Raw genomic sequence first — 23,517 nt, forward strand, 5'->3', positions numbered from 1 at the left:
GACATAAGCACACCAGCATCGGTTGTCAAGCAATGTTAAGGGGATAAGTACAGACACACAAACACACACACACACACACATATACGACAGGCTTCTTTCAGTTTCCATCTACCAAATCCACTCACAAGGCTTTGGTTCCATGCAGTGGGACTGAACCCAGAACCATGTGGTTGGTAAGGAAGCTACTTACCACACAGTCACTCCTGCACCTGTGTTTAACTTTAGGGAAACTTTTGTATTTCAATAAAGTGTATTTTATATATATATATATATATATATATATATATATATATATATAAATATATATATATAGCAGCAAAGCACACACACACGCACACACGAAGAGACAGAGGTACATACATACATATACACACATACATACATATGTACATACACACACATACATACATATATACATATGCACACACACACAGACATACATACACACACATGCACACATACATGCATATATACACACACACTGAGACACACGCATGCGCAAAAACAAAAAAAAGGCAAAAACAGAACGCAAAGTGAATAACGGACAGAGTCAAGACTATTGAAAAGGTTGCAAGACGCAACGGAAATTTTAGGAAAATAAAAATAATAAGTGGAAATTTTAACGGTGAGTGTGTTAAATTTTGAGGCATGATAAGAAAATGACTCTCCCCAGACACAACTGAATATTCTTCAACACACGAGATCACATAAAAAATCTTGCAAACCAAATCCAAAAACGAAATATAAATATATAGTTTTACTCTGTAAAGCTCAATTTAATTTTAATTTTTTATAAATTGATTTTAATTGAGTTTTTACCTGTAATTTTGGATTTTGTCCCTAATATTATATATATATATATATATATATATATATATATTTAGCATCACCCTGCGTTTGAGAATAAAATTATTTCCTTGTCTGTGTATATATCTCTTTTGCTGAAGCGCTAAGTTACAGGGACATAAGCACACCAACATCAGTTGTCAAGCGATGGTGGGGGGACAAACACAGACACACAAACATATACATATACATATATATATATATATATATATATACGACAGGCTTCTTTCAGTTTCCGTCTGCCAAATCCACTCACAAGGCTTTGGTCAGCCCAAGGCTATAGCAGAAAACACTTGCCCAAAGTACCACGCAGTGGGACTGAACCCGAAACCATGTGGTTGAGAAGCAAGCTTCTTACCACATAGCCACATATATATATATATAATAACGTTTCAGTTGATATACCCTCCAGTCTTCATCAGGGGTCTTGGGGAAATTTCGAACCTGGGTTCTCATTCCTAAGGTATTTTTCAATGTTACTATTATTATTATTATTATTTTTATTATTATTATTATTAGTGGACGGACGTGTCTCCAGGAGCTCCAGAAGTTTTTGGCCAATTTTTATTGGAAATATTGTTTAAACAACTTAATCTTATGAATATTTGTGCAGCCAAGCCAACTGGACTCTTGCTGAGCTAATCGGTTATGCAGAATTTTCCCCTTTTAGGGGTGAATTTGGAAAGACTTTTTTTGCTAAAAACCCACGTTTTCAGATACGGAGATTCTGGGAAAATGCCAAAAATTGGAATTTAAAAATTTTTTTACCCTCTCTTACTCCCCACCAATTTCTTCATTTTTTCACTTTTTCTGTAAACCTAACACTAAAACCCCAACCCTAACTCTAACCCTAAGTAGAAAAATTTTTGGAAATTTTTTTTCAGAACCATAATCTTCATATTTTTCCACATATTTTGAAAAAAAAATGCTGAAAAAAGTTAAAAATGAAGAATTTGGGGAGAGTGGGGGGGTAATTTCATGAAGCCAATTTTTGCCAGTTTTTTTTTGCAGATTCATATTCTCTGTAGCCAAAAACGGGGGGTACATAGAAAAAAAATTAAATTTAAAAAAGGGGTGTTTTTTGGGGGGTACAAAAGGAAATCTTTCATTTTAAAATTTCAAATTTTGTTTTGAAACCTGTTAAATTTTGCCAAAATGAAGAGAACAGTAAACTGTTCTCTTCTTTGTCCACCACACCCTCTGTTAACAGACGACAAGACAAGTCGTACATCAAATATGAATATGCTCCACCCAATTCGCGTCGTAAATGCAAAGAAGATAAAGTAAAACAGCGTTCCACCTCATGCAGCGCTACTGAAGACAATGAAAGCTGTTCTTTGGACCTCCTTTCAAATGTGCATTTCCCTGCTCTAACCACCACTTCTCACCACCGGAGAAGGAGGAAGAGAAGAATAACAACATGACCACCAAAGAAACTAACACAAGCAACACCACCAGGACCAACAACAAAAACCAATGTAATGGTTTCACATCTGCAGCAAAGCAAAGTTCAGAAGAAATCAATGTTACAATGGACGAAATAAAAAACGCAAAGTAGTTAAAGAAGGATGGAAACAATGTCTTCCTTAACACTCCACAACAACTAATACAGGAAACCAACAGAAGGATGATAATTTATAAAATCTTTAATGTCAAACATAAAAAAATAGAAGGGGCAACTCCACAGCAGTTGGAGATAGCACTCAAGCCCATATGAGGTAAAAAAAATCTTTTGTAACCAAGGGGAGGCATTTTGGAACTGTAGAAGTTCGCTTCCCAATTGAAGAGGATGCAAAACAGCATTCTACAACACCCCTGAAAGCTGAGGATTTGCTGCTCATGCCAACATACCTTGGTCAGCACGTAACCAAGATAAAAATTGAACAAGTGCCGCCCAAACTAAATATGTGTTGCTAGTGGCAGCTATCCTCTTCAACATAGAAGACACTGCCACTATTTTGGAAGTACACAAATTGCACAGCCAAAGCTGGTCAGGTATGGGTATGCAGCTTCTGGTTCAAATTGAACAAGAAAGCATAAATGCCATACCTGACTCTATAAATTTGCCATATGGCACAAGGCTGCATGTTGCTGTAGAGGGACAAAGACCAAAGTGCTACCTCTGCAGCAGTGAAAAGCATTTAAAAGTAGATTGCCCCATTTATAAGGAAAGAATGGAGGTGGACAGAAGAAAGAAGTCTCCAGAGACATCTCCAGTGCAGCAGCAGCAGCAGCAGCAACAACAGGAGATGCAGCAGAAGCAGAAACCAAAAGCTACCACACCACCACTAAAAGCGACACCACCTCCAACCATCACCAGACCAACACCAACAAAGATGACACTGGACAGTATAAATATACTATCAACACCACTTTCAACAGAAATAATACCAACAACAACATCAACATAAAACTGCATTACAAAATACTGAAATGGACCCCAAAGACATCCTTTCCCGACCAAATCAACTCGGACAGTGCAAGCACTGATAGTAAGAAAGGGGAGTGGCACACAGTGCCACCGAAAAAGAAAAGAAAGAAGAAGTGTAAAGAAACAACTGACAAACTGGGGAGGCGCAAGAAAGTAGAGCTTCCCAACAACAATAGCAACAGCATGCACTCACAACATTCAACAACACTTTCTCCAGCACTACCACTGCAAACACCAACACAAATTACAACACACACAGACACCACCACCACCAATACAAACATCACAGCAATAAACACCTTGTCACATACTTGAAAGAAAACTCAGACACTACAATGGCAGATTTTGTCATACCCACACACAACACACCACCAGCACACATACTCAGTTTCAAAATATCTAATGAAAACTATGAAATAAAAAACAAATAAGTCGCTCGGGAAAAGTTTCTCAAAAAAAACTTTACAAAAATCTGGTGGAAATACCCACACAAAAGCATAATGGAGCCACCCCACCAGACACTGACAGTAAGTAGAGCTTTTTTCTCCTGCATAAATCTTTTTGAAACATGGTTGTGCTCAGAATCGGTAACATAAATGTGACAGGCCTCGGGTTACCTTGGAAACAAGGTCACCTCTTAAATGACCTGAGGTCTTACAGTGTGGATGTAGCAACCATTAGCAAAACCAGGTTCTCTGGGAGCGGGCAGTGGTGGTTCTGTGGTGCTATTTCGGAAAGGATTTGAAAATAAAGGCAGTCTTCCTGGGTCCAGAGGGTAAGTTGGCAGTCCTGGATGTGAACAGTAGTGACGGTGGTGCCTTCAGACTGGTGGCTGCCTACGCTCCGACAGGGGCAGGGCAGTTGTATTATTTCAAGCGTTTGGAGGTTTTCCTGGGCATGTATCTCACTTTAGTGCTAGTTGGGAAATGGAATGCTGTCTTAGACAAATGTTTCGATCAGGTGGGTGTGGGAGCATCTGATAGGAGAGAGGGGTGCAAAAGCCTCACCAACCTGCTCAGACACTTTAAGCTGTCTGACAGCTATTGACTAGACAACCTGAATGTGCCAATGTGCGCTTGGACTAATCGAATTGGGTCGTCTAGATCATACTTAGAGTTTTCTGTAGGCCATCGGATAAGGACAGCATAGGGTGTCTACAATTCCACATAGTCGGCTACTCAGACCACAAATTCATGATCTGTACGGTTGACTTAGATAGGCTCCATAGACAGGGTCCCAGTTACTGGAAGCTAAACACATGTAAAGCTTACAGAGACCAGATTAGTTTATTAGTTAAGCAGGCATTGACAGGGGTAATCGTCAACAACAGCTGGTGATTTGCTCTCAACAGGGCAATTAGAGCAGAATCGATTAGGTTTAGTAAGGCTCTAGCTGTAGAACAAAAGAAAACAGAGCAGGATTTAATTAGAAAACTAGATGTGGCTCTTAGGACAGACATTGCAACTGACGTGTTGGTGGCTAGGTTAGCCCTTGACCAAGACTTCGATGCCAAACATGAAGGCTGCATTGTCAGAGCTAAGGCACATTCGGTAAGCAGGGAGGGGACTAAGGCCGTTTGATGGGCCCATGTGGCAGAGGCGAAACGTGATAATAAGGTGACCATTCGGTCTTTGATGGACCTGAACGGGCACGAGATTTCAAACCGAAACGGATGTGAATGGCCTTTCAGCAGCACTTTGCTTGACTGTTCAGGACAAGCGGTGGGACGGACAATGGTACAGACTTTGGTGTGTACCTGGACAGTCTGCCGCAACTCTTGGTGAACAAGGTGGAGTGCTACAAAAAAGCGATATCTGCCTGGATGAAAAGTTGCACAAGAGGTAGATCACCAGGTTTGGAAGGTCTACCCTACAAGCTTTACACTTCAATGCCAGACTTGTTTGCAGACCTCTTGGCGGACATCTACTGCAACTGGCAGCAAAATGGGAGAATCCCTGCTTTTGTTTGTTGAGGGGTGGTGGCACTGTTGAGAAAGGTCCCAAACAAGGGGGATGTGATAGAGAATTTCAGGCCCATCACTCTGCTCAATGCAGAATTAAAGATTTTGGACAAGGTGCTAACCAAGAGCTTGGCACTTGTCATAGACAAGCTGATCTTGAAACAGCTGTACAAGGATTACTGAACTGTACTAGACTCTGTCCTGAAGGATATTAACCTTAAGAGTCAGGATTTAGTATGGCTGAGGAAAATATAAAAAGTTTGTGAAAGAATCTGCCTTGGTGCACTCCAAGATTGGGCCATTGTTTGAAGAAGACAGCTTATTAATTGCTGACTCCAGCAGTATAAGTGAATAAACAATTTCAAAGTATCTTTACCTCTCCACTGGAAAGTATGCAAAGAAAGCTTGATGAGTTCTTCAACATTGCAGATCTACCTGGGAAAGAGGCAAGCATCGATTACGTCAACATAAAGGAGGAAGCTGTAATATCAGCCAGTGATGAGACGAGCTCAAATGCAGCAATTTCTGCTTCTTTTAAAGACTTGCAAGAAAACTCTTGCAAATTCACTACAGATACTTTTTCAGAGTTTCTCTGCATGTGATAAACTTCCAAAAATGTTGAATAAAGATGCCCTGACCATAAAGGAGGAAGCAAAGCAGACACTAAAAATTACAGGCCTATCTCTCTGACCTCACATGTTAGCAAGGTCATGGAACGCATTGTCAGAAGGAAGCTGGTCATGATCCTGGAAGAAAATAACTTGCTTACAAACACACAACATTGCTTCCATCCAGTGAGAAGCTGGCTCACACAACTACTGAGTACTGAAACAGCATATCAACCACTAAAATATGGATGTGATATATTTTGACTTTGCCAAGACCTTTGACAATGTTGATTACAAACTACATGACCTTGATATCTCTGGAAAACTAGTTATATGCATATGAAAGATTTTGGAAGGTCTAGCTCCTAAATTTGAAACTGAAACTATACTAGCAACCAAACAGGATAGCACTGCATAATACCAAAGCTCCCATCTTCTCCATCTATAATAAGGGCCCAATACTGTAATAGCTTGGGTTTCACAGCTATTCAATATTCTGCCAAACAGCCTCAGAGATTTGTGAGGTACAAAAGTGAAAGTTTTCAAAGAATGTCTGGACAAATTTTTATCTGAGAAACCAGATAAACCCACATCACGACAGGAAACAAAGAAGAGTAGTTCCATCAAACTCATCACTTCACCAGAAACAATACAGAAAAGAAACCCAATCACACTGAAAGGCTGTGCTCCAGCATAACTGCAACCTTTGGCAGAAATCAATATGAGGTCTGATCAAAACTTACTGGTACTGGTGCTATAAAAACAAAACTACAATCGATTCAGCATTTAATCTCCTTCATAGTAGGCCCCTCCTGAAGCCACCTACTTTATCCAGCTTCATTTCTGTTGATGGAAGCCTTCTCAGAGCTCCATTTTGGGGATAGTAGACAGTTGCCTTATTACATTTTCTTGAATTTTTCAATGTTTTGAAATCTTGTTCAAGTGGGATTCCTTTCAGGCCTTGGTTTCCAGGTCATTGTCATAGACCCATGATTTGTCACCTCTTATGACAATTCTTGACACAATCAAGGAGATCCTATGCAACTGAAACCCGATCTTCTTTTTGAGACAACCACACTCCCTTTTATGGGTTTCAGAGACTATGGCCACCTTGAATAACTCCCTGTACAGAACAACAATCCCTTGACTATCTTGAGTGTTACATTCCAAAAAAACCCCATGATAGGTGAAAATCTGCAAAGTAGAAACAGTACTGTACTGTATATTTTTTAAAATTATTTTTAGAATTTGTATATATCTTTTTTATTATAAATGCAAAACAACACCACAGAAGAATCAACGTAAGCTTAAATAATAAACCACAATAGGTGAACCATGATATGACAAGGGATTACTGTATATATAAAACTCAGATTGTGTCTGCGTGTAAACCCGCATAACTTCTGAAGTGTACGTATTTCTTAAAATTTTCTTAGGTATTGATATCATTTACCTTTATTTCATTGACATTTCATTATTAATGTACAATTGTCATCTTAGTTTATTATGTAATATTTGATATAATGTCTCCAAGCTGAGAAAATGAAAAGGAGAGCAAATGAATCATCACATGAGACCTCAATTAGACAATCACAAAATGCTGCATGTACAGCAAGAGCAATGGAAAATGATGAGCAGCATAGTATTCACCTGTCCATGAATGCTGCAGTCCACCCCCTTATCACATCATTTCTTTCATGTAGATTTGTGGTGCTGTTGAGCGCACCCACAAGCTTAATTTATCACATAGCTGTAGTTCCTATGTTTGTTGATTGTTCAGCATAGTAGTGGCAGCACTGACAGCTACAAAAGAGAGTATATCCACTGAGAACTTTTTGATGCATTCAAAAATCACATACCCAATAAACCGATTCCTTATGAGATTTCCCAATCAAATTGCCAGCAAACCATTTTCAGCCAAACCAATTTCAACGGATTTCGCTCAAATCTGATGTCGATGTTACTTATTTTGGTTTGAAATAAAGCACTTGATCACTTAATAATCCTAGCTTAATCCTGGGCAGCGCCGGGCTATACTGCTAGTATATATATATATGCGCATGCATTCATATATCTGTGTGTGTCTTTGTGTCTGTGTTTGTCCCCCACCAATACTTGACATTATATATAACATGCACACACACACTCACATATATATTCTAATTTCATTCTTTAATAAGACTGCAATTCAATCTTTCTATTCCTCCATCCCTGTAGCCCAATGGAGAGAAGTGTAGCCACTGTTGTTCTGCCTGTAGACGTCAGTACCAGGTTTAAAAAAATAAGTTCTGGGGTTAATTAGTTCAACTAAAATCCTTCAAGGTGGCCATAGTCTCTGAAACCCATAAAAGATAAAATATATATTGTATATTTGCCTTATATTTGTACATGTACTTCATAACTATATCGTGTTTCTATTTTGTTTTTTTTACACATGCACACACACACATATGCTAGTAGCAGGTCCTTGAAATATATCATGAAATAATGAAATATTTCGTTTGTATTCAATTTGGTTTCATGTGTTGTGTATTCTACAGGAGACCCTTGAAATGTGTGCCCGGGAAACTGAATTTAAAAGCATTCTCTTCGTCCTCTGTTATTTTCATGCTGTTGTTCAAGAAAGAAGGAAGTTTGGACCTCAAGGCTGGAACAGATCTTATCCATTTAATGTTGGTGACCTGACAATCAGTGTCAATGTGCTTTATAACTATCTTGAGGCCAACAATAAAGTCCCCTGGGAAGATCTTCGTTATCTTTTTGGAGAGATTATGTATGGTGGCCACATTACAGATGACTGGGACCGAAGACTATGTAGAACATATTTGGAAGTATACATGCATCCTGATATGGTATGTAGTATAGTATGATCTTGATATTTTATGGTGCATGGTTTTGTTTGTTTTGGCACTAACATAATAAGAGGGTTTATGTTATCTTTCCTGAGTTCTCTAAGAAGTTAAGATTAAAGATAAGAGAAAAGAAAATGCAATAGTCACCCTTTGTTCAAATTCTTGTTGTATAATTTGTGTTGATATTTGAAATAATGATGTAAGAATGATTATTGAAAGAGGTTAATGCTGTCATATAGTAAATAGATTATTAGGCTAGTGAGGGTTATTGTTAACATGAATTAAATAAAATAGATATTAATGTTTTGTATGGCATACTCCAAAAGGAATGGAGTACATTCACTGGAGTACAGCCCAAAATGTAAGTTTTTATATCATCTTACTTTGCATCAATATACACCTTATGTACACTGTCGAAAAATTTTTATCAGTTGATTTTATTGGAGTTATCTTCCCTAATGTTTTTAGAGATATCAGGGAAGATATTTTGGTTGATAATCTCAGTAGATGAAAGTTTTCAACTCACTATATTTAACTCACCGTTGTGTGTGTTTTTTTTTAATGCTGCTTAAAAAATAGAGGTCAGTCATTTATGTAAATGGAAAATGCCATAGACTGAAGATAAGCACCTTCCAAGCAGAATCCTTAGCCTGGATTCTTAATTGCAGCTGTTTTTCATTATCAATGTTTTTGTAACAAACTCATAATGTGTCCCTACTTTAGTCTGAAATTCTTTGGAGTTTGACTGATCATTTGAACAATAGGAATAATTTCTTTTAGCAATAAGGCAAAGCCAAAAGAAACTTTGACTTTGCCTTGTTGCTTAAAGTTCCATTTTTATTGTTTATCTGTTCTAACTGGTAAGTGTTGTCATAAACAATAATAATCTTAGTAATTATAATAATAATAATAATCATAAATGTTTGTCTTGCACAACCTTATTAACTAACTAAACATGTTAGACATACTGTGCAAAAAATGCTAGCAATTGAGGATAGGATATTTAATGTACACCCATCTCCAACCGTTTAATAATGAAAATATGATTATCTAATGAATAAATAACTCCTGGTAACCCTGTAAAGGAAGGACCTGCAAGATGTTTGAGAAGAATGCATTGTAGTAGATTCTCATTACCTTACCTATCCTCATATGACAGTACTGCAACATGCTAATCAAATTTTTTTTATTAAATTGCTCACACTGAGATGTGTTTGAGATATGAAATGTACATTGATAATGAAGCATAAAACATCCAGGAATTCTAATTACAAGAACGTGCAGGGATGAATTAATGAGGTACAGAACAACCAGACATGAACTCAAAGTTTTTCTCTCAAATATAATGCATTGTAACTATATCAATTTTGATCTTTCTACTTTCTTGTGACAAATATAGTTCACCACTGAGTGGTGGTAGCATTACATTCAACAATGTTTTGATGGCTTACAGTGCTGAGTTGAACCTTAGCATGTGAAAATCTAGATCAAGCATCATGTTACTAAATTTGGAGTGTGCTGTGGGGTCCTATGGAAGTGAAACTTATTTGGAGTGTGTTGTGGGGTCCTTTGTGAAGTGAAACTTATCAGAAAAGGCATTAGTCTTTAGGTGTTCTTCATGATTGTAATTGCTGACTCTATGTTTTGCTGTCTGGTACCCTATCATCAAAGACTTGCTCTTATAATTAAGTGGTGTCCCAAATGACCTAGATAAAAGGGGTCAAACTACCCTAAGGCACAATTTATATTCAAAATACAACTCATTTGCTTTACTCACAATATTTTAGATAGTGTATGAGCAATGTATGAAAAGTGTGTTTTTACATCATTATTCATATAAGGATAGCTGAGGTCATGAGAACCCACTGCAAATCATACAGAATACCCTTTTCATTTTTTTGAGAAGAATAAAATCCTAGAGATCTTCACATAATTTCATCATCAAAACTAAAAGATTTATTACTGAGCATCAATCCATTTTTTAGAACATCTTAATATAATTGTTTTAATTTTGTTTCATCATTTAGAATACATTTAAAAAAAAAGTAAAACTGATATACTGGACATGCAATATTTTTGTTTTTAGTTGAGCTCAGAATTATTTTTGGCTCCTGGTTTTCCAATACCACCCAATTCTGACTATAAAGGTTATCATGCATACATAGATGAAATACTGCCTCCAGAAAGTCCTTACCTTTATGGATTGCATCCAAATGCTGAAATTGAATTTCTCACTAGTACATCGGAACATCTTTTTAAAACTGTTTTTGAAATGCAACCACAAGATTCAGGTACTGCTGGAGGTGCTGGAATTAGTAAAGAAGAAAAGGTATGTTCAGAAATCCATATGTTAAAACATTTTCATGTGATTTGGGTGACAAAGCAAATCAGTATAGCTCTAGTATGCAACTAAAACTCTGAAATTCTATATTGTTGAATAGAAAGTTAGCTCCTGATCTAATGTCAGTGCCTAGTTTGGGTCAGTTCACATTTTACTCATTGCTTGAATATCACTGCTCCTGTTTTTTTTCTTTCAAATTCAGTCAACATTAGCTTATCAATTGGCAAACAATTTATTCTGTTTATAGCACTTGTATTGGTATGACAACAAGAAAAAAGTAAAAGAGACCTAAGCAAGATATGAATTTAGAACTATGGCAAAATGAACTAGCATTTCTTTCTTGGCTTTGTAGCACTACCTCTATACCCTACTTGATTATTTTTTCAACCATTTTTCAACCATTTGCAACCATTTTTGAGTACCAATTGAATTAAAAGTATGGTTGCAGAGATAATGATTCAGTTATAACTCAAACTCAGCAGAAGATCCAATGACTCCTCTGTTTTATAGACCTAATGTTGTTTACCCTATGTAAATAGTTCAGAGAACTAGACCTCAGAGAAGTTGATATATTGGCTATGAACATGAACCAGTGATCATGGCAGGATAGAAACTGCAAACTTATAGGCTATTTCTGCAGTAACCCATAAATTTAATTATCCATGGCTCTAGTACATAACTCTCATACATTTCAATTATACAAAAAACTAAATACAAAGTAAGTTTATTTTTAATAATGAAATAGCAAAAACAAATATATAAAAGAATATTTACCATTTGTTAAAACTAGCACATTTTCGATCTATTAAGGTGAAAATTATCCTTGATGAGATGACTGAGAAACTTCCAGATGAATTTATAATGGCAGAATTAATGGGGAAGGTTCCAGTCGAAGAGAGAACCCCTTATGTTGTTGTGGCTTTCCAGGAATGTGAACGGATGAATTTGCTGCTATCAGAAATAAAACGTACACTCAAAGAACTGGATCTTGGTCTTAAGGTAAAATTTTCTCCTTTTTTTGTTTTTGTTTTTCTTAGGAAAGTAAAGGCTGAGAGAATAGAGAACAAGATTGCATTAGAGTTCTGGCTAATATGCTAAAACTCTGCTTCAACAATTGCACCATGTCCTTTATAGGAAATAGTATCCTACCACTTTAAAAAAATATGTATCATAGGTCCAGGAGAGGCCCATATTTTAGATGTCTGGGTTTGCACATGGTGAAGGACTGCAAGGAACTGAAACCCAAATTGATTTGCTACTGGTGCAAGTGGGCAGCAACTGCAGCCAGAGAAATGATTAAAAGGAGACTACTGCCTCACCAATTCTCCATTCAAGCAAGGATATGTGCTTGTACAGTTGCTGCTTACAGTTAGGGGAAGGTGTTAAAAGATCTCATGGACACAGGCTGTATAATGACCTTAGTGATCCGAAAATGGGGAACAAGATGAGTAGTGTAAGGGCAGCTGATGGCAGTGGGATCATATGTAGAGGTAGTAGTGAAGTGGAGATGGTGGTGTCAGAAGCAACAATAAGGCTGCCAGGAATTGTGGTGACACCTCCTTGATGGTGCTGATGTGACACCTCGTCGGTGGATGATCATATCCATGTCCATCATGGACATGGATACAATCAACCACCTAGGAGGTGTCACAGTTAGTGACAACAGGGTTACATATGGTAACACCATGCACTGTGAGTTTGCAACAGGAGAATGGGGAGAGCCCTGGAGAGAACTGTGTTGCATACATCATCATAGACAAGGATTTTCAGGCTGCGTTCAGTGGTTGAGTTTTGCTGGAAAGGACGCCCTAAGTGTTGAAGTAATAGGGTAAGTTGTTATCAGCAAAACCTGAAAGGAGTGCCAGGAGTGAGTTCAAGGGAGTGGTGGTGAGATGGATCAAGGAAAGTATTTTAATCCCTTGTAATCCCTTGCAATCAACAAAAGACTAGGTCAGGGTGGTATTCAACTTTCAAAAGCTGAATACCTACAAATCATACAACACAAGTGGTACGATATGTTACCAACATCTGAAGGGAAACATTGCAGTAATGGAAATAGATGACAGGTCTTTCCACAATCGTTGACTTCAAGTTGGCATAACTGCATCTACACATGTTTGAGAAATTATAGAAATATCAAGACCAGGCTGGGTTTCAGGCTGAATTCAACAAAGATCATGGTGACAGTCCTTGAATCTATTCTGAGAAAGGTGGACAAGGGGACAAAGGCTCACTCTAGTCCTGCTTCCACTCATGTGACCTCCTTCACTCCTCTTCTTCTAGCAAGATCCTCAGCCATAAGAGGAGGAGGTTGACAGATTTTGACATGGATTGAGGTGATCTTTGAGATCAGAGGGGCATGTTGAACCAGAAGTATAGTGTGAGTGATGTTACACATATGGCTGAAGGACCTTGCCAGAAGCAGAGGAGTTAGTGGAAGCAGGTCTAGTGTGGGCCTTTTTCACTTTGGGGTTGTCATACAGGACATATATGTATGGCTACTTGAGTTGAGGGAATTTGTTATTAGGTTCTGGCTAGAGGTAAGGTGGCTCAGTCTCTCACAAATATATTCCAGCTGGAAAGGATTGATGCTGTGAGGGAACCTGCGAGGTAACTGAATTGTGCTTTTTTCCCCCATATCACACCCTTAAATAGTCCTTAATTTAAAGATTTAATTTTTTGTTATCTGCAGAAAGCTAGTGAAATTTAAAAGCAGACTCATCAATGTTAGTGTCAGGAATAAGATTAATGTTGGGTCATGAACTAATCAAGTACTGAGAATCCAATTTGGTCTGATATTTCATCAAACCTAGACAGGTAAAAGAAAGTTATCTTCAGTAGGATTTGAGTTGAAAAAACATTCTTTATCAGATAAGTATGATAGAATGGATAGTATAGCTTGCTTGTGTCTGTATTTGATTGTATTTCTTGAAACAGAGAAAATATATGCATATTTCATTGCTAACAAAACCATAACAGAATTACTAATGAACATTATTTTTGCTTCCTTTTTTTTAAAATCAATTTTTTTAATACTTTTTTTTTTGCTAATAGGGAGAATTGACAATCACCTCTGACATGGAAGATTTAAGTAATGCTTTGTATATGGATCAAGTACCAAATGGATGGGCCAATCGTGCATATCCTTCTTTATATACTTTGACTGCTTGGTATGCAGATCTAATCCAACGTGTTAAAGAATTAGAAGGTTGGGTTTCTGATTTTCAGCTACCAGCTGCTGTTTGGTTGGCTGGATTCTTTAACCCCCAATCTTTTCTTACTGCAATTATGCAACAGATGGCTCGTAAAAATGAATGGCCTCTAGATAAAATGTGTATTCAGTGTGATGTCACTAAGAAATGTCGCGATGACATGGCTGGACCTCCTAGGGAAGGAGCATTTATACATGGCCTTTTTATGGAAGGAGCCAGGTGGGACACACAAACTGGGATGATTGGAGAGTCTCTATTGAAAGAACTCACACCTATGTTGCCAATTGTTTTCCTCAAAGCTATTCCAGTAGATAGACAAGAAACAAAGAATATTTATCAGTGTCCTGTGTACAAAACTAAACAACGAGGCCCAACATTTGTATGGACATTCAACTTGAAGACTAAAGAGAAATCCAGCAAATGGATACTTGGTGGAGTTTGTTTGTTGCTACAAGTTTAATATATGATATTTTTTGCTATAAAGATTCATTAAAACAAAATTAATGACATTTGTGTTAGTCATTAGTAATAATTGAGTATTAGTTCTGAAAGTATTTTATTTCCAGTGAGAGTTTAACATAATTGACAAGAAAATAAAAGTACTTACCTAGTAATGATCATTTCATTACAATTTTGCCAGATGGTCTGTTTCACTATGTCTTTGCCTCTTAATGACATCTACTTCCTTTGAGTTGTATTATACAGGATAATTAAAATTTTTCACTACAATTGAATCTGGGTTTGAGGTATATTGATTTTATTAGCCTTTAACCTTGTGTTAACAGATGTTACTGAGACACACCATTATATCACAAGATATAGGGTAACTGATATGATATTCTTTTCACAATTTCACTCATTGCACTACGATGCTATCTTCATAAGTTTAAGTGCTTATATCAAACCCAAATCTTTGTACTCAGTACTATATTGACATCAAAAAGAGGAAAGGCAACAATATAACCGAAAACCAATTCTGCCATTTTTCTACACATACATACATACATACATACTTACATGTAATACTAGTTTCAAAAATTAATAAGTCCTAGTATTGATCTGTTCAGCTAAAACCTTTCAAGACAGTGTTCCAGTATGGCCACAGTCAAATGACTGAAACAAGTAAAAGATATATACACATGTGCTTTTATGTATAAATGTATCTGTATTTACTTACATACATATAGATGTATACATTCCTACCTACCCATGTACATACACGCATATGTATATACATACATATGGCTACTTTCACTTTCAGTCTATCAAATCTAAACACAGGGCTCTGGTCGGCCCTAGGCGATAGTAGAAGATGCTTGAAGTGTGTATCCACGCTTGTGCATGCATGTGTTTGTGTGTGTGTGTACATACACACATGCATGCACACATGCACGTGTACACACACGTGTACACACGCATGCACACACACACACACACACACACACACACACACATAGATGTTATATTTTACTTGTTTCAATCATTTGACTGTGACCATGCTGTTTGTCTTGCACAACCTTATTAACTAACTAAACATGTTAGACATACTGTGCAATAAAATGCTAGCAATTGAGGATAGGATATTTAATGTACACCCATCTCCAACCGTTTAATAATGAAAATATGATTATCTAATGAATAAATAACTCCTGGTAACTCTGTAAAGGAAGGACCTACAAGATGTTTGAGAAGAATGCATTGTAGTAGATTCTCATTACCTTACCTATCCTCATATGACAGTACTGCAACATGCTTGTAGTTTTTAAATGAACGAGTTGATCACAATACTTATTTTTTCAACCTTGTACTTATTCTAGCAGCTTCTATTTTGCCAAACTACTTGGTTACGGAGATGTAAGCAAATCAGTACTAGCTGTCAAACAGTTCTGATAGACTAACACAGATAGAAATATAAACACACACACACACAGATATAGATACAAATAACAAGTTTCTTTAACATTTAATGAAGGTTTTGGTCACCACAACCATATGGTAGGGAAGCAAACACCTTACCACACAGCCTTATACATACACATACGAGCACACATATGTACACACACACATTGCCTTCTCTGTATTCACATATACATCCATATATATTCTGTATATAGAACTCAAGAATAATTTGCATAATTGTCTACAAATACATATACATGTGTGCATGTGTTATCCTTTACTTGGAAAAAAGAAGGGTTAGTTTCATAAAGGCAAGCATGAAAGAATATATATATAATTGATAAATGTTATGTGAGCAGAAATACTTTTAAAAACAAAAACGTTTAATATTTAAATTCATATATATTTATGTGCTCGTGAAATTGATAAAAGAAATTTATGATAAAAATTTAGTTTCATTCTGATTAAAATCCCAACGATTTTCACCTGCTTTTAGCATCTCCAATCCGTTGTTTTAGTTTCTATTGTCCATTGTAAGTGATGAGAAACACACTGCATTTTATTATATATAAGATAAGATTAGTTAAGCATTTAGAATAAACTTTCAAATACAATAGACGGACAGAATAATCAAGTAGAGATACTATTTATAGCAAGAAAACAGAAACGTTGTTGAATAATTTAGAAAAATCTTTTTTAGATATTATATAACAAATGCAAAATATAAACACAATGAAAAAAAATCTTATAAACTGGAATAAATCCAACAACTTTAAATGTTACAAAAGGCATGTAACATTATAAATAGATGAGTTCACTGAAATCACAAAATTTGTAGCAAAACAGACACTCAAAACAGCTGCAAATCAGCATGAAAAACAGAAAAATTTTGCAAATAAAAATTTCGTGGTTTTTTTCGTGTCTTTTCACACTTTAAGATACTTTTCAGATTTGCAAGAAACACTTTTCATTTTGAAATCTAATGGGTTAATATAAGTTAGATGATTGATGAGAAGATTATATTTATCAAAGAGTTCACTGAAATCACAAAATTTGTGGCAAAGCAGAAAGGCACAAAAAGTTGCAAATAAGTATGAAAAACAGAAAGATTTTGAAAATGAAAATTTCGTGTTTTTTCCTTGTCTTTTCACACATTAAAATACTTTTCATTTTTGCAAGAAACACTTTTCATTTTGAAATCTAAAGGGTTAATATACGTTAGATGATTGATGAGAAGATAATATTTATCAAAGAGTTCACTGAAATCACAAAATTTGTGGCAAAACAGAAAATCACAAGAAGTTGCAAATAAGCATGAAAAACAGAAAGATTTTGCAAATGAAAATTTCTTGATATTTTCCTGTCTTTTAACACATTAAGATACTTTTCATTTTGAAATCTAATGGGTTAATATAACTTAGATGTTTGATGAGGAGATTATATTTATCAAAGAGTTCACTGAAATCACAAAATTTGTGGCAAAACAGAAAGTCACAAAAAGTTACAAATAAGCATGAAAAACAAAAATATTTTGCAAATGAAAATTTCGTGATATTTTCCTTGTCTTTTCACACGTTAAAGTACTTTTCATTTTTGCAAGAAACACTTTTCATTTTGAAATCTAATGGGTTAATATAAGTTAGATGATTGATGAGGAGATTATATTTATCAAAGAGTTCATTGAAACCAGAAAATTTGTGGCAAAACAGAAAGTCACAAAAAGTTGCAAATGAGCATGAAAAACAGAAATATTTTGCAAAAGAAAATTTCGTGTTTTCTTCGTGTCTTTACAGACATTATAAGTTAGATGATTGATGAGAAGATTATATTTATCAAAGAGTTCACTGAAATCGCAAAATTTGTGGCAAAGCAGAAAGTCACAAAAAGTTGTAAATAAGTATGTAAAACAGACAAATTTTTCAAATGAAAATTTCGTGTTTTTTTGGTGTCTTATCAGACATTAAGATACTTTTCATTTTTGCAAGAAACACTTTTCATTTTGAAATCTAATGGGTTAATATAAGTTAGATGATTGATGAGAAGATTATATTTATCAAAGAGTTCACTGAAATCACAAAATTTGTGGCAGAACAGAAAGTCACAAAAAAGTTGCAAATGAGCATGAAAAAACAGAAAAATTTTGCAAATGAAAATTTCGTGATTTTTACTGTCTTTTCACACATTAGGATACTTTTAATTTTTGCAAGAAACACTTTTCATTCTGAAATCTAATGGGTTAATATAGGCTAGATGGTTGATGAAAACACTATATTTCTCAAAGAGTTCACCGAAGTCACAACCATTCTCACAAAACTGAAACTCACAACATTTTGAAAATAACCATGAAATCACAAAATTTGTGGCAAAGTGTTCATTGAAATCACAAAATTTGTGGCAAAACAGAAAATCACAAAAAGTTGCAACTAATCATGAAAAATAGAATGATTTTGCAAATGAAAAGTTCGTGTTTTTTTCGTGTCTTTTGACACATTAAGATACTTTTCATTTTTTCAAGAAACACTTTTCATTTTGAAATCTAATTGGTTAATATCAGTTAGATGATTGATAAGAAGATAATATTTATCAAAGTGTTTACTGAAATCACAAAATTTGTGGCAAAACAGAAAATCACAAAAAGTTGCAAATGATCATGAAAAATAGAATGATTTTGCAAATGAAAATTTCGTGTATTTTTGTGTCTTTTCAAACATTAAGATACTTTTCAGATTTGCAAGAAACACTTTTCATTTTGAAATCTAATTGGTTGATATAAGTTAGATGATTGATTAGGAGATTATATTTATCAGAGTTCACTGAAATCACAAAATTTATGGCAAAACAGAAAGTCGCAAAAATTTGCAAATAAGTATGAAAAACAGAAAGATTTTGAAAATGAAAATTTCGTGTTTTTTCCTTGTCTTTTTACACATTAAAATACTTTTCATTTTTGCAAGAAACACTTTTCATTTTGAAATCTAATGGGTTAATATAAGTTAGATGATTGATGAGGAGATTATATTTATCAGAGTTCACTGAAATCAGAAAATTTGTGGCAAAACAGAAAGTCACAAGAAGTTGCAAATGAGCATGAAAAACAGAAAGATTTTGCAAATGAAAATTTCGTGATATTTTCCTGTCTTTTCACACATTAAGATACTTTTCATTTTGAAATCTAATTGGTTGATATAAGTTAGATGATTGATTAGGAGATTATATTTATCAAAGAGTTCACTGAAATCAGAACATTTATGGCAAAACAGAAAGTAAGAAAATGCTGCAAATAAGCATGAAAAACAAAAATATTTTGCAAATGAAAATTTCGTGATATTTTCGTGTCTTTTCACACATTAAGATACTTTTCATATTTGAGAAAAGCACTTTTCATTTTGAAATCTAATGGGTTAATATAAGTTAGATGATTGATGAGAAGATTATATTTATCAAAGTGTTCACTGAAATCACAAAACTTGTGGCAGAACAGAAAGTTACAAAAAAGTTGCAAATGAGCATGAAAAACAGAAAAATTTTGCAAATGAAAATTTCGTGATTTTTACTGTTTTTCACACATTAAGATACTTTTCCTTTTTCCAAGAAACACTTTCTATTTTGAAATCTAATGGGTTCATATAAGTTAGATGATTGATGAAATTATATTTATCAAAGAATTCACAAAAATCAGAAATTTTGTGGCAAAACAGAAAGTCACAAAAATTTGCAAATAAGCATGAAAAATGGAAAAATTTTTCAAATGAAAATTTCGTGTTTTATCCTGTTTTTCTCACATTAAGATACTTTTAATTTTTGCAAGAAACACTTTTCATTTTGAAATCTAATGGGTTAATATAGGCTAGATGGTTGATGAAAACATTATATTTATCAAAGAGTTCACCGAAGTCACAACCATTTTCACAAAACTGAAACTCATAAAATTTTGAAAATAACCATGAAACCACAAAATTTGTGGCAAAGTGTTCATTGAAATCACAAAATTTGTGGCAAAACAGAAAATCACACAAAGTTGCAAATTATCATGAAAAATAGAATGATTTTGCAAATGAAAATTTCGTGTTTTCATCGTGTCTTTACAGACATTAAGATACTTTTTATTTTTGCAAGAAACACTTTTCATTGTGAAATCTAATATAAGTTAGATGATTGATGAGAAGATTGTATTTATCAAAGAGTTCACTGAAATCACAAAATTTGTTGCAAAACAGAGAATCACACAAAGTTGCAAATAAGCATGGAAAACAGACAAATTTTGCAAATGAAAATTTCGTGTTTTTTTGGTGTCTTTTCAGACATTAAGATACTTTTCATTTTTGCAAGAAACACTTTTCATTTTGAAATCTAATGGGTTAATATAAGTTAGATGATTGATAAGAAGATTATATTTATCAAAGAGTTCACTGAAATCACAAAGTTTGTAGCAAAACAGAGAATAATTTTCATTTTGAAATCTACTTGTTTAATATCAGTTAGATGATTGATAAGAAGATAATATTTATCAAAGTGTTTACTGAAATCACAAAATTTGTGGCAAAACAGAAAATCACAAAAAGTTGCAAATGATCATGAAAAATAGAATGATTTTGCAAATGAAAATTTCGTGTATTTTTGTGTCTTTTCAAACATTAAGATACTTTTCAGATTTGCAAGAAACACTTTTCATTTTGAAATCTAATTGGTTGATATAAGTTAGATGATTGATTAGGAGATTATATTTATCAGAGTTCACTGAAATCACAAAATTTATGGCAAAACAGAAAGTCGCAAAAATTTGCAAATAAGTATGAAAAACAGAAAGATTTTGAAAATGAAAATTTCGTGTTTTTTCCTTGTCTTTTTACACATTAAAATACTTTTCATTTTTGCAAGAAACACTTTTCATTTTGAAATCTAATGGGTTAATATAAGTTAGATGATTGATGAGGAGATTATATTTATCAGAGTTCACTGAAATCAGAAAATTTGTGGCAAAACAGAAAGTCACAAGAAGTTGCAAATGAGCATGAAAAACAGAAAGATTTTGCAAATGAAAATTTCGTGATATTTTCCTGTCTTTTCACACATTAAGATACTTTTCATTTTGAAATCTAATTGGTTGATATAAGTTAGATGATTGATTAGGAGATTATATTTATCAAAGAGTTCACTGAAATCAGAACATTTATGGCAAAACAGAAAGTAAGAAAATGCTGCAAATAAGCATGAAAAACAAAAATATTTTGCAAATGAAAATTTCGTGATATTTTCGTGTCTTTTCACACATTAAGATACTTTTCATATTTGAGAAAAGCACTTTTCATTTTGAAATCTAATGGGTTAATATAAGTTAGATGATTGATGAGAAGATTATATTTATCAAAGTGTTCACTGAAATCACAAAACTTGTGGCAGAACAGAAAGTTACAAAAAAGTTGCAAATGAGCATGAAAAACAGAAAAATTTTGCAAATGAAAATTTCGTGATTTTTACTGTTTTTCACACATTAAGATACTTTTCCTTTTTCCAAGAAACACTTTCTATTTTGAAATCTAATGGGTTCATATAAGTTAGATGATTGATGAAATTATATTTATCAAAGAATTCACAAAAATCAGAAATTTTGTGGCAAAACAGAAAGTCACAAAAATTTGCAAATAAGCATGAAAAATGGAAAAATTTTTCAAATGAAAATTTCGTGTTTTATCCTGTTTTTCTCACATTAAGATACTTTTAATTTTTGCAAGAAACACTTTTCATTTTGAAATCTAATGGGTTAATATAGGCTAGATGGTTGATGAAAACATTATATTTATCAAAGAGTTCACCGAAGTCACAACCATTTTCACAAAACTGAAACTCATAAAATTTTGAAAATAACCATGAAACCACAAAATTTGTGGCAAAGTGTTCATTGAAATCACAAAATTTGTGGCAAAACAGAAAATCACACAAAGTTGCAAATTATCATGAAAAATAGAATGATTTTGCAAATGAAAATTTCGTGTTTTCATCGTGTCTTTACAGACATTAAGATACTTTTTATTTTTGCAAGAAACACTTTTCATTGTGAAATCTAATATAAGTTAGATGATTGATGAGAAGATTGTATTTATCAAAGAGTTCACTGAAATCACAAAATTTGTTGCAAAACAGAGAATCACACAAAGTTGCAAATAAGCATGGAAAACAGACAAATTTTGCAAATGAAAATTTCGTGTTTTTTTGGTGTCTTTTCAGACATTAAGATACTTTTCATTTTTGCAAGAAACACTTTTCATTTTGAAATCTAATGGGTTAATATAAGTTAGATGATTGATAAGAAGATTATATTTATCAAAGAGTTCACTGAAATCACAAAGTTTGTAGCAAAACAGAGAATAATTTTCATTTTGAAATCTACTTGTTTAATATCAGTTAGATTATTGATAAGAAGATTATATTTATCAAAGAGTTCACTGAAATCACAAAATTTGTGGCAAAGTTGCACATAAGCATGAAAAACAAAGATTTTTGCGAATGAAAATTTAGTGTTTTTTTTGTGTCTTTTCCCACATTAAGATACTTTTCATTTTTGCAATGAATTGTGTTTTTCGTCGAATAGGCGGTACCATCATTCCTCCAAACATGGCTACGAAAATTTCGTCCAAACAAGTCAATTTTCGATACGTCTGTCCATAGAACATTTTTGCAGAATATATCAGATTTATCTTTATGATCATAAACAAATTTTAAACGGGCATCTCTCTGCCTTTTAGTCAACAGCGGAGCTTTTCTGGGAGAGCGTGACTTCAGTTCATTCTGAACATGCTGATTGTTCGTAGTGTAACACTAGTCCCTGATCATTGCGTTCTTTTCGATTCTTCGCTTCATTTTTCTTTAAAGATCTAGGGGAAATCGTGCGTGGTGCACGGATCTTATTCTATTTTCAGCAGTTCCCTATTTTTTATATCTTTGGATAAATGAAGATATGGTAGAAAATTGAATACAAAGGGTCTCTGATATTTTCCTGTAACTTTTACCTGCTTTTCACTGTTCAATAATTAAGTTTTTCACTGAATTTGCGAGTTCTTTACTTTTCGCCATTATTACGACATTATGTTGTCTCAGTGCTGAATGAAGAATCTAGCGTTTTGACACTTAAAAATGACTACTGATACGATTATTGGAACAAACGAGAAAGTTCTAATATAAAAAAAAATATTTTAACAGTATTTTGTGGCATAGAAACTCATAAATTTATTCTGTACGAATACTTTTTTCACCCGTAAATATTTATAATTGTATATAAATTCATTAGTTACCATAATTTATTAGTTTCTTATGCATATTCTTAGTTTATGCATGTGTATGCAAATATAGTATTAGTATATCCCATTTATG

The 23,517-nt window shown here is 34.1% G+C and overlaps 1 protein-coding gene across 1 annotated transcript in view; it reads left to right on the forward strand.

Annotated features, from left to right (window-relative positions):
* Positions 1-14,750, forward strand: part of LOC106876453 (dynein beta chain, ciliary) — an 855,334-nt gene extending 840,584 nt beyond the window's left edge. The window contains exons 56-59 of the mRNA XM_089350837.1: positions 8,386-8,697; positions 10,784-11,026; positions 11,849-12,037; positions 14,093-14,750. Of these exons, the coding sequence (XP_089206963.1) occupies positions 8,386-8,697; positions 10,784-11,026; positions 11,849-12,037; positions 14,093-14,710 (1,362 nt within the window). The 3' untranslated portion in view covers positions 14,711-14,750. The remainder of the gene's footprint in view (positions 1-8,385; positions 8,698-10,783; positions 11,027-11,848; positions 12,038-14,092) is intronic.
* Positions 14,751-23,517: the final 8,767 nt, after the last annotated feature.

Source organism: Octopus bimaculoides, chromosome 1 (assembly GCF_046866305.1).
Source record: "Octopus bimaculoides isolate indiv1 chromosome 1, ASM4686630v1, whole genome shotgun sequence".
NCBI classification, from domain to species: Eukaryota; Metazoa; Mollusca; class Cephalopoda; order Octopoda; family Octopodidae; genus Octopus; species Octopus bimaculoides.